We start from the raw sequence: 18,500 nt of genomic DNA, 5'->3' as shown, positions 1-18,500 counted from the left end.
TGGTCGCTGAAGCAAGAACTCTGGCATGGGCTGTTTGGTCGTACAAGGACTGTGTCAGAGTTTGTTCCGCATTGCCGGCAGTAAGTCGGACTCTTTTCCGGTAAGGGTTGGACTCCACCAAGGCTGCTCTTTGTCACTGATTCTGTTCATAACTTTCATGGACAGAATTTCTAGGCGCAGCCGAGGCGTACAGGGGGTCCGTTTTGGTAGCCTCAGTATTGCATCTCTTCTGGGATGAGAATCAGCACCTCCAAATCTGAGACCATGGTCCCCAGTCGGAATAGGGTGGCGTGCCCTCTCCAGGTCGGGGATGAGATCCTGGTCCAAGTGGAGGAGTTCAAGTATCTTGGGGTATTATTCACGAGTGAGGGAAGAATGGAACGGGAGATCAACAGGCGGATCGGTGCAGCGTCTGCAGTGATGCGGACTTTGTATCGGTCCCTTGTGGTAAAGAAGAAGCTAAGCTGAAAGGCGAAGCTCTCAATTTACCGGTCGATATACGTTCCTACTCTCAACTATGGTCATGAGCTGTGGGTCGTGACCGAAAGAAAGAGATCCTGGATGGAAGCGGCCGAAATGAGTTTCCTCCGCAGGGTATCCGGGCTCTCCCTTAGAGATAGGGTGAGAAGCTCGGTCATGCGGGAGGAGCTCAAAGTAGAGCCGATGCTCCTCCGCATTGAGAGGAGCCAGATGAGGTGGCTGGGTCATCTGATTCGGATGCCTCCCATACGCCTCCCTGGTGAGGTGTTCCGGGAACGTCCCACCGGAAGGAGACCCGGGGACGACCCAGGTCACGGTGGAAAGACTACGTGTCTCGGCTGGCCTGGGAACGCATCAGGATCCCCCCGGAAGAGCTGTATGAAGTGGCTGGGGAGAGGGAAGTCTGGGTGTCTGCTAAAGCTACTGCCCCCGCGACCCGACCTCGGATAAGCGGTAGAAAATGGATGGATGGATGGACATCAGATTTGGGTGGGACCACTTTTGTTGTATACCTGGGGAGGTGCAGTGTCGCCCAGAACTGGACTGATGTTGCGATAACTCATAGATTTTTTAAATGAATTTTTGAAATCCGTGTTCATGACAGTGAAATATACCAATTTCAGTGGACTTTTATTTTGAAATGCCACATCAGATTAGGATGGGACCTCTTTCGTTCAGGACCTGGGGAGGTGTAGTGTCGCCCAGAACTGGACTGGTGTTACGATAACTCATAGATTTTCGTAATGAATATTTTAAATCAGTGGTAGTAACAGTGAAATATACCAATTTCAGGGGACTTTTATTTTAAAATGCCACATCAGATTTCAATGGGACCTCTTTTGTTGTAGACCTGGGGTGGTGTAGTGTCCCCCAGAGCTGGACTGGTGTTGCGATAACTCAGATTTTTTGAATGAATATTTTAAATCCGTGTTCATGACAGTGAAATATAGCAATTTCAGGGGACTTTTATTTTGAAATGCCACATCAGATTTCGATGGGACCTCTTTTGTTGGAGACCTGGGGAGGTGTAGTGTCCCTCAGAACTGGACCGGTGTTGCGATATCTCAATACAAATATTTAACAGATTTTTTCAGTCAGGAGTAATGACAGCAAAATATGCAGTTTTCAAAGATTTTTATTTTGAAATACAATATCAGATCTTCATCAAACCTCTTTTCGTGGAGTCCTTGGTGGTCTGTCATACAGATCTGGACTTGTCTTGCGATACCAATGGGATTATGTTGGGGTGGCTTTGGCTCAGTAGGTAGAACAGGTTCGAATCCCTGCTACGACTGTCCGCATGTCGAAGTGTCCTTAGGCAAGACACTGAACCCTAATTTTCTCCCAGTGGGCCTGGCAGTGCCTATCATCCACACATCTTAGTCATACAGATACAGGACTTTGCTACCCCTCTGGTGTTCATGGGGACGTGCGTAAATTTACACAGCTCTGACCATGTGTACAGACAAAACCTTATGCTAAAACAGTGAACGACAAATAGAATGCAATAAGAGGTTTACAAAGCCATCCGTCACTGGGACTTTTGGCCACCGGGACATTTTAGCTGGAGATTGGAGACATTTGTGGCATTTCACAATCAACACTAAACCTTCAATTCATGTCGATGTGCAATTATTTCACTGACCACAATTTACGTTCAGTTCCTATACAGACATCACCAAAAAGCTTAAATTTAACAAGGGTTTCCCAAACATAATGGCCCAAGCCATTGCACCCACAATTTCAATTAAAGCAGCATCACACAGGGATCTTGTTTGATGTGCGTCCCGCATCCTAGACGCACAAAAAATGATCAGGGACGCAAAAGCCATTGTAAATCTGCATCCACTGACGCACAACATTGCTTACCTATGTATGTGTGCAAGGCTCAAATTAAGCGGTCTCGCATCTCAATTTGTGGGTTTTGCGTATCAAAAAACACATTGAAAAGCAAAACTGCAAATCAGGAACTCGGCCGTGGGAGGAGTTCGGTGAGGCCATGGATATGGACTTCTGGATGGCTTAGAGGAAATTCTGGTCTATATGTATATATATATGTATATATATATATATATATATATATGTATATATATATATATATATATATATATATATATATATATATATATATATATACATATATACACATATATATATATATATATATATATATATATATATATATATATATATATACACACATATACACACACACATATATATATATATATATATATATATATATATATGTGTGTGTGTGTATATATGTATATATATATATATATATATATATATATATATATATATATATATATATATATATATATATGTGTGTGTGTATATATGTATATATATATATATATGTGTGTATATATGTATATATATATGTATATATATATATGTATATGGGTGTATATAGGTATATATATATTAGGAGGCGCCCGTCCAGAAAACCGACAACGTCCCATCATTGCAAAGTTTGAACACTTCCAACAAATATTTTTGGATGAAAACAAAAGGTCGTGAGATCAAATAGTTATCTTTTGAAATGAACGACCAGTTCCCAAAGGAAATCAACGAGAGGCGTAAAATCTTGTACCCGTCGATGAAGAACTGTGAGAAAGGCAAACGACCGTGGTTGGTTGTCAACAAACTGTTTGTCAACGGTCAACTGTTTCGTGATGCCAACGTCACCCCCTGGGTCGTCTAGATTAGTACTTCTCCTGATTTGTTGTCATTATTAATTGTCAAACACTTGGCTGTTGTTTCCTTCTTCTTCATTTTGCTGAGACACACAAAGGAACGGAACCACGCATCCCACCAGCATGGCTCCTCACTCTTTTCTGTCTGTTTCCCTGCTCTTTTTCTTCAATCACACACACACACACACATACACACACACACACACACACACACACACACACCAAACACACAATCCTCACAACTTTCCCCGTGCACTACAAACAGCTACACGTAATATTATCCCCTCAGCGCTATTGTTTGTTTTCTCTGCTTTATGTTCGTTTGCTACCCTTTTATGTACCTTGGCTTTGCTGTACTTCAACATATCATCCTTATCACCCTCTTTATATAACATCTATCAACATAACACCATAACATTGCCGCAAACTGTCAAAAAACAACAACAAAAGAATACATAGTACAAAATCTACTCAAAATTACTTTCCATGCAACCATTATAAAGTATGTCACACTGAACGTTTGTGTCATGGAATGTCAATAGCATTGAAATCCAAGATGGCGCCTACCAGTGTGGTCGCCTCGGTTACGCGCTCTCCAGTATTGTTTTTGTTTTTGTGTTTTTCGTTCGTCTTTGGAGACATTACACGACTCACTTATACAAGGGGAGACTTGCTAACCATCAAGGAGGCTACTCCGGACTTTCTTTCACCAACTTTCGCAAATCCGCTCAATTTTCCCCGAGTTACTTACCGGAGCAGCGTCCGCAGTCTTCGGCGCATGGAGGCGGTGCCACAGAGGGAAGCGAGCCGGCATCCAGGTGAAACTCCGCAAGAGAGGATACAGATTGGCGTTCCCGTCGATCCACCTCGCGAATGTACGCTCCCTCTCCAACAAAATGGACAAGCTTCATCTCCTGATAAAGACCAGTAAAGACTTCGGACATTCCGCTGCCATGTGCTTTACGGAGAATTGGCTTTGCGATGCTGTACCCGATGGTGCCGTCATGCTTCCCGGCTTCCATCTTCACCGAGCAGACCGCGACATGGAATCATCGGGGAAAACAAAAGGCGCCGGGATATGCTTCTATATCAATGAAAAATGGTGTACTGACGTCACGGAGCTCAGCACACACTGCAGCCCGCATTTGGAGTCGCTGTTTTTGAACTGTAAGCCATTCTACTTGCCGCGGGAGTTTGCATCATTCATTCTGGCTGGCGCCTATATTCCGCCTCAAGCTAACACGAACGACAAAGTTGGAAAAACAGTTTAATGCTAACGACTCTAAATCAGTCTGCCATGCATTCCAATCGCTGACTAATTACAAGCGACGATCCCCCCAAGCTGAGAACAATAGCGCACTAGCCAACAACTTGAATACCTTCTACTGCAGATTTGAAAAGGACACTTTCACACCCCACACTCACCCAGTCGCACCAACGACCCCTATCACACCACTGACTTCTGTGTTAACCATCCGCAAACAGAATGTGAGGCGCATCTTCAAACAACAAAAGTTTAACAAAGTGGCAGGCCCAGACCATGTGTCCCCATCCTGCCTCAAAGTCTGCGCGGACCAGCTCGTGCCAGTCTTCACTCAGATCTTAAATAGATCTCGGGAACTGTGCGAAGTACCTTCCTGTTTCAAATTCTCCACCATCATTCCATGTCCCCAAGAAACCTGCAATCTCGGGTCTAAATGACTACAGGCCTGTCACCTTGACATTTTTGGTTATGAAGTCCTTTGAACGTCTCGTGCTGGACCACCTCAAGAGCGTCACAGGTCCCCTGCTGGACACCCTGCAGTTTGCCTACCGAGCGAACAGGTCTGCGGATGATGCAGTCAACATGGGACTGCACTTCATCCTAGAACTCCTTGACAGTGCAGGGACCTACGCGAGGATCCTGTTCGTGGACTTCAGCTCAGCGTTCAACACCATCATCCCTGAACTCCTTTCATCCAAGCTTCTCCAGCTCAGCGTCTCACCTGCCATCTGCCAGTGGATTTACAGCTTTCTGACGGGCAGGACACAGCAGGTGAGGCTGGGGGAGGCCACCTCATCCACACGCAGCATCAGCACTGGGGCACCCCAAGGTTGTGTCCTCTCTCCACTGGTCTTCTCTCTTTACACAAACGACTGCACCTCAGCGCACCCGGCTGTCAAACTCCTGAAGTTTGCAGATGACAGCACTGTCATCGGCCTCATCAACGACGGTGACGAGTCTGCATATCGACAGGAAGCGGAGCGGCTGGAGCTGTGGTGCGGCCGACACAACCTGGAGCTGAAGACGCTCAAGACTGCAGAGATGATCGTGGACTTCAGGAGGCATCCTTCGCCACAGCTGCCCCTCACGTTGTCCAGCTGCCTTGTGTCAACCGTCGAGACCTTCACGTTCCTGGCAATTACAGTCTCTCAGGACCTGAAGTGAGTGACCAACATCAACTCGGTCCTCAAAAAGGCCCAGCGGAGGATGTACTTCCTGCGGCTTCTGAGAAAGCACAGCGTGCCACAGAAGCTGCTGAAGCAGTTCTACACTGCGGTCATCGAATCAGTCCTGTGTTCTTCCATCACAGTCTGGTTTGGTGCTGCTACAAAAAAGGACAAACTCCGACTGCAACGGACAATCAAAACTGCTGAAAAGATTGTCGGTACCCCCCTACCCACCCTTGAGGACTTGCACGCTGCCAGAACTAAGACAAGATCGTGCAAAAACCTCACAGACCCTCCACATCCCGGTCACCAGCTCTTCCAGCTCCTTCCCTCAGGTAGGTGCTACCGATCAATGCAAACTAGAACTAGCAGACATTCCAACAGCTTCTTCCCTCTTGCAATCAACTTCTTAAACACCTAACCTCCAATTCCATTACAACATGCTGGCAATTTTTTGACTTGAGTTCGTTGTCACATTTCTGTGGGGCCAATTATATATTACTCGTGCACTCACTGTAGTAGTCTCGCCACGCTGCACTATTTGCATATCTGTTGTTGACCAATACTGGCCACTCATGCCAGAGTAGCATCTGCTCCATTTTCACACTGATTGAGGAGTACCTGCAACATTTGCACAATCAACTTTGTCCCAGATTATCGCACTACTCGTCACTTTAAATTGCATACACTCCTTGAAGTCTCAGCGCCCTTTGCACAATGGTCATTGCACCGGACTATTGCAATATTAGTCATTCGAACTGTGCTAGAGGACTCTGCATCTTTTGCACAATTGTCAAAAAACAACTTGCAACCCTTTATTGCTCAGTGACTTTTTTTTTGTCAATGTCTTTATGTCTCAAAAGTGTTCTCTGTCATTTGACTGTCTGTTGTCATACTAGAGCGGCTCCAACTACCGGAGAAAAATTCCTTGTGTGTTTTTTTGGACATACTTGTCAAATAAAGATGATTCTGATTCTGATTTGATCACAAGCAAAGAGATCGAAGATTATGAATTATAATCACTAAATTTAAAACAGACCTCCTACTATTACAACAAACACACCTTAACGAATCAGAAGAAAAATGCCTCTGACTAATTTCACTCAGGCACTCTCTGCTTTTTATAACAGCAGACAAAGAGGAGTCTCAATACTAGTTCATAAAAGACTACTTTTTTATAATAAATAGTAAAGTAGCGGATCCAGAAGGCCGATACATAATTATACAGGCAACAATATTTAACAAACTATTCAAAATTGTCAATATATACGCTCCTAATAAAGATGACCCGGCCTTTTTCCACACACTATTTCCACAATTTAATTTGTCAGCCAATTCTACAATTACCATGGGAGGTGACTTTAACCTTACTCTTAATCCCTTTATGGATCGCTCAAATCTCAAAAATATCAATCAACCACAATGGGCCAATATATTAGAGCACTATATGGATGACTTTGAACTCGTTGACACATGGAGGCGAAAAAAACGTATAAAAAGAGAGTACACATTTTTTTCGTCGGGACACCACTCTTTCTCAAGAAAAGATTTTTTTCCTCTCGAACACTTTTATTTAACTAACCAATGAAAATACCTCGTTAAATGGATGCAACACAATGAGGAGCATCATTTTTGTCTTGAATTTGAACAGATAGACTGCAACAACATCAAACTCTCAAAACTCATTTATTTTTACAAGTCTTAAACTCCCTGAGTGTTTCAAGAACCCAGTAATCACATCCACCTTAACGGCTTGGTGGAAAAGTTGAGAAGCTACAGAATCTCAATTAGTTTCCAGTATGATCTCCCCAATCTGGCACGATCCAGATTTCGAATTAACAACATAACCTTTTACTTTAGCATATAGGAACAACGTGGAATTGACCACCTACAACAACTATTTAACAATAATATATTTATGAAACGTGATGAACTGTTCCAAGAATTTCAAATAACAGGCGTAAACTTCCTTTAATACATCCATCCATCCATCCATCCATTTTCAACACCGCTTATCCTGGTTAGGGTCGCGGGACGCTGGAGCCTATCCCAGCAGACTTCGGGCGAAAGGCGGACTACACCCTGAGCTGGTCGCCAGTCAGTCACAGGGCACATATAGACACGGACAACCATTCACACTCACACCGTCACTGAGTGGGAACTGAACCCACGCTGCCTGCACCAAAGTCAGGTGAGTGTACCACTACACCATCAGTGACTTCCTTTAATACAGTAAATTTAAAACAGCAATAACTAAATAAATAAAAATAATACTAAAACTCCAGAGTTTGTTAAACAAATAGTGAAGTTACTCCCACAAAGGAAAAAAAATCTCTCAAAAATTTATAAATTAATCTCATGCCCTAAATCAACGGACTTACCAATCACAAAATTGGAAAAAGCCCTATGTCTGCTGACCGTAATTACTGGATACAGATATCTAATAATACATTTAGGATGACAGAAAATAAAAATTTACACCCTATACAATATAAAGTGCTCCATAGAACATACTTTACTCAATACACTTTGCAGAAAATGGACTTCTCTTCATCGAATACAGTATAGGCATGCAATGCACAAAAAACACCCTGACACCTATTTTCATGCTATATGGGAATGCACAGCATTTCAATGGTTTTGGACTTCGGTGACGCAGAAACTTATTATATTTTTAACTGCAGGATTCCACTTTCCCCAACATGCATACTTGGTGACTTAAGCATAATTGACCTCCCAAATACATATTCACAATCAATACTTGTTGTGTTAGCTGCCGCTCAGAATTTTTTTTATTAAACTGGAAACATATTATTATTACTATTACTATTAATATTAATCACTGGTTAAATCTCATCATCGATTATATTGCATTAACAAAGCCCGGACAAAACCCACGCAGGCACGGGGAGAACATGCAAACCCCACACAGGCGGGGCCGGGGATTGAACCCTGGTCCTCAGAACTGATAAGCAGACGGTCTAACCAGTCGTCCACCGTGGCGCCACTCTTAAAACAAAGAAAAAAAATGAAAGTACAATCAAAACAGCATACTGTGCAAGATAATTTAAAAGTGGAAATGCTCTAAAAAGCATGAGAAAAAAGGAAGTGTTTTTAACCTGAATTTAAAAAAATTCACACTTGGGGCTGATGTCACTTCAGTTGGCAACTTATTCCATTTGTGTGCAGCATAATAGCTAAATGCTGCTTCACCATGTTTGCTGTGGACTCTGTGCTCCACTATTTGACCCGAGTCTGTCGATCTCAGAGGCCTACTTGTTTTATATTCCATGAGCATTTCTTTCATGTATTCAGGTCCTAAACCATTCAGTGATTTATATAGACCAGTAGCAGAACTTTAACATTTATTCTAAAGCTGACTGGACGCCAGTGTAAAGAATGCGAGCTGCAGCATTCTGAATGAGCTGAAGCTGTTTAATGCTCTTCTGGGGGAGTCCAGTCAGAAGACCATTACAATAGTCAAGTCTCCGTGCGATAAAAGCATGGATGAGCGTCTCCTGGTCTGCTTGACACATGCAAGCCTTCACTCTGGATATGTGCTTCAGATAGTAGAAGGCAGTTTTAATAATTCATTTGATGACTGTTGAAAGTAAGGTCGGAATCTATCATAAAACAAAGGTTTCGGACTTGGTCTTTAGTTTTTTAAAGAGAATGACTCCAGATATTTACTAACAGCAATCCTCTTTTCTTTATTGCCAAAAACAATTATCTCAGTTTTGTTGTGGTTTAATTGAATTTTTTTTTTTGGCTCATCCAGTTATTCATCTGTTTTAGACAGTGACATAACACCTCAATTGAACTGTAGTCATCAGGAGACACTGCTAGATATAACTGTGGGTGATCTGCATAGCTATGATAGTCAAAATTAAAGTTCCGTGAAAAATTTGACCCAAGAGTAGCATATAAAGGCTGAACAGGAGGGGTCCAAGAACTGACCCTTGATGGACCCCATAGGTCATTGCCATTCGATTAGATTTAACACTTCCAATGGTTTAAAAAATAACTCCTTTCCTCCAGGTAGGACCTGAACCATTTAAGGACTGTTCCATTTAGTCCTACCCACGTTTCCAACCTGTTCAGCAATATATTATGATCTACCGTAATAGAAAGAATATCTGCGGAATGAAAAAAATCAATTACATAATTACACAGTGTAGCGGACATGCTCCTCGCAACCTGAGTGTCACAGTGACTCCCCCATGACTTGATAAACTGCTTTCTTCCAAGCGGCCCTGCTGGTCGAGACATCCACTAGAAGACACCTAGGACGCTAAATTAATTAGCAGGTCCCCTCGAACTCTTGGTTAACAGTCATCAAAGAGTCCTTTTCTTTATTTGAACTGACAGCAGCCAAAAGGGACAGATCGACGATGGAATGCAAATACAGCAACAAACTATTTGCTTAATGTTCAAACGTGCCTGCAAGGCACCACCCACTGGCGTTCGAGAGTACTGCAACCCATAAACTCCATTCAGTTGTTTTTAACTGAAGATAAAATGTCCGTTTTGTTATTTCACGAACTCTTCAGAAATATTCCAAATGCATGAATTTATGTCTGTGTCAGTGTGTCAACTTTACCGGTGCAGCTGCCAGACTTTGACAACTGTTTGTCCTGATTTGAAACGCTAAGCAGCATGAAATGTGCTTAAACCATAAGCAGTTGATTTGCCAAAACTAAAGTTTAAACAGTAATTCTATATGCTTGACCTACGAGTAAAGAGTACAAAGTTGGCAGCATTTTTTATTAATATATGACTTGAAACCCATTTTATGGGTCAAAATTAGAGATCAACAAATTTTTGGTAGGCCCGATTATCGGCACCGATATTTGGAATTTTTACATATATCGGTATCTGTATTTTTTATTTATATATATATTTTTTTATTTATTTATTTATTTATTTTTTAATCTGACGTGACGCTATCAAGAAATCAATTTAAAACTGGGTTATTTCGGCTCAGACGCAGCCACGCCTCTCTTGCTCTCTCCTGCCATTTCTGTCCCCAACATTGTCCCACCCACGGCGCCATCTGATTGGTTAAGCAGCCACAGCACGAGTAAGGAAGCGGAAGCACACGCTGGAGAGAGCAAAGGTTTTCTCGTGTGGAGAAAATCCGGAGAGCAAAACTCATGTGTCGAATGTAAAGGCAGAAAACTCTCCCAAAATTGTAACATCCCAGTGCTCTACATCTCACAACTACTACTAACATTACGTTACAGTGAACACCAGAGTAAGAGCGGAGTCAACATGAGCGGCAGCTCTGCTAGCTCGGAGTACCACCGATATGTTTGTGAATCACCTGAAATATTGCTGTTGATGACATCGATGTGGAAACAGTGATTGTAGAAGCCTGTGTGTGTGATTGTGAGAGAGTAATAAATTCAGTCTTGTTTTATTGCAGAGAAGTACGCTGAAATGAAGGCTGACTAGTTTTTAGTGTAACATTAGCTCGCTGATTTAGAGCAGGCTCAATGGGAGAATGTGTGTTATGTGGAGAATAGTATGTGTCTGCGTGAAAGACACAAAAACTCTTCAACTCACGACTACTAACGTTGCTTTGAGCTTTCTGATCCTATGATCTGAGATTCTATGGGCTATTTAATGTTTAACAGTTGGTTTAATCTCTTGGAACAAGGCTGCTGATAATATTGATATAGAAATAGTGACGGTAGTAAGAAGTATATGTGTGAGAGAGTAAAATTCAGTGATTGATCTAAACAAAATGGTGGAACATTTTAAATACTGTGTGAGCTCATTAAAGCCCTAATGGCTGTTTGTGTTCTGTCAGGAGTTTTATTGCACTCAGAGCAACGATTATGGTTTTTATGTAGCTTTTGTCATATTAATCATTAATAATGTAGCAGCATAGTATTACATGACAGGGTCCCTGCTATTGCATGGTAAAATATAAAATTTAATAATGAAATCAACTTTAGGCTACTCAAATGCTGTAATAAATTAAGCACGGTGAGTTGAGCATATGTCAGCATCTGGCCCACCTCTCTTTTTCCCCCCCAAACCCTTGTAGATGAATGGAGTCTAAAAGCGCTGTCTGGCAGTATTTCAATCAGCCAACAACACCAGAGAAGGCTGTGTGCAAAACATGGAATGATGATGTCAGCATGGGAGCAACAATAGCAAGATATTTGTATTTTGTTTGGTTAAATAAACATATGCTTAAGGCATTTAAACAAAGTTAAGTGTTTGTATTCTTAAAAATGTTTACGCCAATTTCTACACTTTTACTGCAAATTAATATCTGCTCCAAATATCGGTTATCGGCCTTCTTAACTACTAATAATCGGTATCGGTCCTGAAAAACCCATATCGGTCCATCTCTAGTCAAAGTTGTAGACTAGATTCAAGCTGATGGATGTGGTCTTGTCTGGTCCTTGGTTCTCTTCGACACGCCCCCTGGGTATTTAACCCCTGATTCCCGCAGCCTTTCTCTCTTGGTTCTTCGCTCTTGCCTTGCTTCCTGCTCTTGCTATCAGCTCCCCAGCTACGGAGCAGCCTTCGGACAAGGCTTCCCAACCTCTACGTGGGCCACCGCTAGGCGATCAGAGCAGCTGCTATTAAAAGTACCAGGTACACATCCAGCTAACCATGATCGCTCTGAAATTGCTAGTGAGTCGCAACCTCCCACAAAACGCATGAAGAACAACTTTTTTTCCTTTTTCTGCCTGTTTTTGTTTTATTTTTGTGCATTTTTTTCATCCACCAAACCTACCTCCTCGCCTCCTGAGACATGCGCAGAAAGACTACTCCCAAGGACCAGCTGATCTACGTTCGTGAGTAACACAACAGTGGGTGCCAGACTGTACAATATTAGTGCCTAATAATTTTCGGGGACATTACTAGCTTCACACAAAATCCCAACTTGGTCCTCTCTCTCTCGTCCGGACTGGACGCATTAAACGCTCACGTTTTCAACTTTAGTCCAACACACGATGTTCTATTTCCCTTTTCCTACGCATATTTTCTTTCTTTCACCATTCATGTTTCCTTGTTGTCGTCAGACCCCTCTTTGTGTTTCCCCATAGATCCCTCTTAAGACTTCATTAAATATTGTATAAAATTCCACTCTTGGGTGTGTTTTGAGTTTAAGTAAGCCTCTGTCATCTAGAAATCCATCCATCCATCCATTTTCTGAGTCGCTTCTCCTCACTAGGGTCGCGGGCGTGCTGGAGCCTATCCCAGCTGTCATCGGGCAGGAGGCGGGGTACACCCTGAACTGGTTGCCAGCCAATTGCAGGGAACATAGGAACAAACAACCATTCGCACTCACAGTCATGCTAACGGGCAATTTAGAGTCTCCAATTAATGCATGTTTTTGGGATGTGGGAGGAAACCGGAGTGCCCGGAGAAAACCCACGCAGGCACGGGGAGAACATGCAAACTTCACACAGGCGGGGCCGGGGATTGAACCCGGGTCCTCAGAACTGTGAGGCTGACGCTCTAACCAGTCGGCCACCGTGCCGCCCATCTAGAAATCGTATTTCATAAAATGTAGCAACCTTTAGATTATGAGACTGATAAAACGTTTGTCGTTCCTTTCTCCTAAATGTTATACATATAAAAAGTGATGTGGTGCCCCTTTACGATTAGTTTGAGTTTAACATTAAAAGCGTAAATTGGACTAACCCGGAAATGAAAGCAGGCGTTTACCTTCCTCCGTATCTTTTTCCAAATTAATTACATTTTTATTTCAACCAATATACCCGACAACAGATAGCTGGTCTACCTTCAACATGCTGAATTTAGATCTTTGATTACTCTGCCTGGGTCGAGTGCCATCTGACAATAACAATAGTATATTGTAAATGTAAAAGTCCCAGGGTCGGTACTGCGGGGCTGGGTGTAGCGGCCCTCTCCCCCTGTGGTTGTCCTGCCAGATGCGCCGGTCTGCAGGATCCATGCCTCTTAATCACTCACTTTTGCACACACGCACTTTTTCACCAATCACATATACTAGGCACACACACATATTCATGGTTTTTGGGGGAGTGGTGTGTGGTCGGGAGACTGCGAGTGTAGGACTGGGTATCAGTACGTTAGTGCTGTTTCCAGGTTTAGAAACCCTGCCCAATTCCAGATTTGAATGCACCACACCACTCAGGGGCCACTAATACATGGAGTAGGGCCAATGACTGCCAGTTGGGGACCTGGCAGTCATAGTAACGGGGGGAGGTGGATTTTCTCTAGCCTCGTGGCGGTGCTCCTGGGGCCAGTCCCCTCTGGCTGGATAGCTGCTTGGTGTGGGGTCTCCGCTCTCATGCACCGTGCCTGCTCTCTGGGTTGCCCCCCCTTTTTGTTCTCTTGTCGGGTGCCCCTATCCACCCTCCTTTCCACCAAACAAGGGACACCCGTCTCACACTGGGCGGAATCTGGCTACATTGTGGGCCGCGTGCGTGTGTGTGTGTGTGTGTGTGTGTGCGTGTGTTTGTGTGTCGGGAGAATCCAGGGTGGTCCACCGGCCCCACCAAGGCGCCAAGAAAACCGGCCACCCGGAAGAGGCCACAGGGACCTAACACCACCACCCGCTGCCAACATACATACATACAGCGGCTGAAATAAGTATTTAACACGTCACCATTTTTCTCACTAAATACACTTCCAAAGGTGCTATTGACCTGAAAATTTCGAAATTCAAATTCATTCCAATTCCAAATAATCTATACATACAAAGTAGAACAAATAAGATCAGCAATTAAGTTGTGCGTAAAAATTAAGGGACACAGGGAAAAAGTAGTAAAGTATATATTCTTAAAGGTGCTATTGACCTGAAGATTTCACCAGATGTTGGGATCAACCCAAGTAATGCATACATACAAAGAAAGTAGAACAAATAAACTCAGAAATTAAGTTGTGTGTAAAAATGTGAAATGACACAGGGAAAAAGTATTGAACACATGAAGGGAGGTTCAAAAAGGCATGCAAAGCCTAGACAACACCTAAAATCTAACAATAATCAAACAGCAATCCAGCCCCTTGTAAATGCAAATTTATATTAGTGGATTAGTGACATGGCCAGATGGGGCCAGTGTGTCAGGCAGGCCATCAGCTGCTCCACTTGTTGTGTGCGTTTTTGCTGTTTGCAACACTTGTACAAACCGTCAACTCTCTGCTGGTGTATGATCGTCAAACACTACTAGATCTGATCACCGCTGGAAATGTGCGAAAATTGGACTGTTACGGGGAGGGGGGCAAGGAACGGAGCCTCCTTTTCGGATATCCCTTCATACAGTCGACGCACTCTTGCTCCACTGCCTTGGGGTAAAAGGCACCAATGCCGGGGAAAGCATCGCGGCTGCCTTGTGAGGCTGAGGGCCCCATTGGCACGTCCCGATCGAGGTGGTTTTGGAGCTCGTCCTCACTTTGTGTCTCGTTCGCAGATGTTGAGTTATTAACTCTTCTCCTGCTGCTTACTTCTCGACTGCAAAAATGTGTTATACCTGTAAGTGTGTATAATGATACTGAGGCTCTAAACTCTTGGTTCCTCCACACCTGTCACACACCGGCTCCATTAAAAACTAGAAGGTAAAATACTAAAACAGAGGCTGAGCCCTGCCTGAATGAAAGAACCCGCGCTTCCAGACAGGCTTGTCGAAGAGCTGAGAGAAAGTGGAAAAAGGACAAATTACATCCATCCATCCATCCATTTTCTGAGCCGCTTCTCCTCACTAGGGTCGCGGGCGTGCTGGAGTCTATCCCAGCTGTCATCGGGTAGGAGGCGGGGTACACCCTGAACTGGTTGCCAGCCAATCGCAGGGCACATCGAAACAAACAACCATTCGCACTCACAGTCATGCCTACGGGCAATTTAGAGTCTCCAATTAATGCATGTTTTTGGGATGTGGGAGGAAACCGGAGTGCCCGGAGAAAACCCACGCAGGCACGGGGAGAACATGCAAACTCCACACAGGCGGGGACGGGGATTGAACCCCGCACCTCAGAACTGTGAGGCTGACGCTCTAACCAGTCGGCCACCGTGCCGGGACAAATTACAAGTATTTTCTAATGTTGAGAGACTCCTTGCGTCATTACCAATACATTGTGAAAGAGGCTAAGAACAAATATTTTTCTGACACTGTTCTGTTAGACGGTGGCCATGGAAGTCGGAACCCGCCCACACCCTGCCGTCGCAGGCAGTTTTTTTCCCCCCCAAAGGGCACGGTGGACGACTGGTTAGAGCGTCTGCCTCACAATTCTGAGGACCGGGGTTCAATCCCCGGCCCTGCCTGTGTGGAGTTTGCATGTTCTCCCCGTGCCTGTGTGGGTTTTGTCCGGGCACTCCGGTTTCCTCCCACATCCCAAAAACATGCATGGTAGGTTAATTGACAACTCTAAATTGCCCGTAGGTGTGAATGTGAGTGCGAATGGTTGTTTGTTTTTATGTGCCCTGCGATTGGCTGCCTCCTCCCCTTCAGAAATGGCAATTTGAAATAGTAATCCACGCCTTTGTGACCACTTGGCTGGATTACTGCAATGCACTATATATGGGGGTTAGTGGGTCCTCCATTGCTCGTCTCCAAGTGGTTCAAAATGCTGCGGCTCGTCTTTTAACTGGCACATGAAAGTATGAGCATATCTCATCTATTTTAGCTTCACTCCACTGGCTGCCTGTTCGGTTTAGGATTCATTTTAAAATTATTTTATTTGCTTTTAAAGTCTTGAATGGCCTTGCCCCATCGTACCTCTCTGAGCTGCTGCACCCCTACATTCCCAGCCACTCTCTCAGGTCAGCTGAATAACTGCTCCTGACAGAGCCCACAGCCAGTCTTAAACGAACGAGCGTTTGCTATTGTAGCTTCAAAACTGTGGAATGTTTTGCCACGCCACATCAGACAAGCCTCATCACTGTCTCATTTTAAATCCTTGCTTAAAACCCATCTTTTTACCCTGGCTTTCAACACCAGTTAGCGTGTCTGATGTATGTGTTTGTGTGGGCAGTACATTTTATTTTGTGTTGATTTTACATCGTTTTATGTAGTTTTTCTAATTTTTTATTTTATTGTTTTTATCCTTATTTTGTATTTTTGCTGTGTTTTTATTGCATTGTACATCATTTTGGGAACCTTGTGTTTGTTTTAATTGTGCTATATAAATAAAGTGGATTGGACTGAATATAACCTGGTTCAGTCCTAAGTGATGGCCTCCAAAAAGGTCTCATTGCCAAGGTGTGAGTTAAGTAAAGGGTCTTACTTGCCGTGGCCACGGTCTCTTAACTAGAAGTCGGCTCCACAACTGGAATCCTCGGGTGTGTTGACATCCGGCTCGAAGGATCAATTTAATGTTAGATTTATCTTACCCAACATTATAAAAAATAGACACAAAAGGAATGAAGACGCTGGTTTCTGTTTCTCATGAGGAGGGCGTATGGGAGATTGTTCAGATCACAGTCTCTCAACACGCTCTAAACAATCCCGCCCCTCGCTCCTGCATTTATTTGAAATAGGAGGGATTTACAAATCATAATGTTCTAAGCAATAAGACACAACACAAAATATTTGATAATAAGAGGGTTTTTCCCAGACATAGTATTCTAAACAATAAGACACGACACATAATATTTGATAATAAAAGGGTTTTTCCCAGACATAGTATTCTAAGCAATAAGACACAACACAAAATATTGGACCAACACTTGTCCCGACCCGACCACATCCGATCACGTCCTTGGTCCAGGCGCCCTTCCATCGGATGATGCTGAGTCATCTTTTCGAAGGCGAGACATCTAAAATCGTCCATAATACTAATGCAAGCTAAGCAAATAAATGATAACTTCTACAATTTATCTAACAACACCCCATGATGGGTAAGAGCAAAGAGCTGTCTCAAGACCATCGCAAATTAATTATTGTAAAACATGATGGCATTGGTTACAGGTGCATATGTAAGCTTCTGAATGTTCCAGTGAGGGTGTTTGGGGCCATAATACATAAGTGGAAAGCCAATTATACCAGCAAAGATTTACCTCGATCAGGTGCTCCTCACAAAAGTTCTGACAGAGGAGTGCAAAGAATAATCAGAAGAGTTGTCCAAGAGCCAAGGACGGCCTGTGGAGAGCTTGAAAAAGACCTGGAATTAGCAGGTACTGTTTTCACAAGCAAAACAGAGAGTAATGCACTTCGCCGCCATGGCCTGTATGCACGCTCACAAGACCCCATTGCTGGAAAAAAAAAAGCATGTCAAAGCTCATTTAAAGTGTGCTGAACAACATTTAGACAAGCCAGTTAAATACTGGGAGAAAAGTAGTCTGGTCGGATGAGAGCAAAATTTAACTCTTTGGATGCCATAACGCACACCACGTTTGGAGGAGAAATGGCACAGCACATCACCCTAAAAAAACATACCAACAGTGAAGTTTGGAGGTGGGGGGCTGCTTTTCAGCAATCTGGTAAACTTCATATTATTGAAGGAAGGATGAGAATTGAAATAGCAGCACTCGTCAGGTAAAAGTTATGTAAAGACACAGGACTCACCAGCACTTAGCAAGGTCTCGGAGATAAAGAGGAAGTCCAGTTTCTGAGATATGAAAAACATCCTGAAAGGATAAATGTTTTTTTTCCAAGTGATCTGGCGTTGAGCAGGCCAAACCTACCAGGAGTTGGCGGGTCAGGGTGAACAGCTGACGAGGAAGCCCGAAATAGGGGGCGTAGATACTCCGGATTCGCGCCAGCGGAGACATGGAGAGCCACGGTGCTGGATGGCCACATCGAAGCCGGCCAACGTCACCAGACAAGGAGGAACAGGGTCCATGGAACGTGAAATAATTACTCACGTACTGAGTCAATAGTGAGTAGCGTCTGATTTTTTTTAACCACAGCATGAATATCAATAAAAAATACAAAATAAAATGTG

The 18,500-nt window shown here is 43.5% G+C and overlaps 1 protein-coding gene across 1 annotated transcript in view; it reads right to left on the bottom strand.

Annotated features, from left to right (window-relative positions):
- LOC133489227 (retinol-binding protein 2-like) overlaps positions 1 to 18,327 on the bottom strand; it is a 29,293-nt gene extending 10,966 nt beyond the window's left edge. Inside the window, exon 1 of the mRNA XM_061798100.1 lies at positions 18,241 to 18,327. Coding sequence (XP_061654084.1) covers positions 18,241 to 18,327 — 87 coding nt within the window. The remainder of the gene's footprint in view (positions 1 to 18,240) is intronic.
- Positions 18,328 to 18,500: the final 173 nt, after the last annotated feature.

The sequence above is a fragment of the Phyllopteryx taeniolatus genome, chromosome 14, assembly GCF_024500385.1.
Source record: "Phyllopteryx taeniolatus isolate TA_2022b chromosome 14, UOR_Ptae_1.2, whole genome shotgun sequence".
Classification (NCBI taxonomy): Eukaryota; Metazoa; Chordata; class Actinopteri; order Syngnathiformes; family Syngnathidae; genus Phyllopteryx; species Phyllopteryx taeniolatus.
Note: the sequence above shows the minus strand (reverse complement) of the source record. Positions and strands in the feature narration are given on the sequence as shown.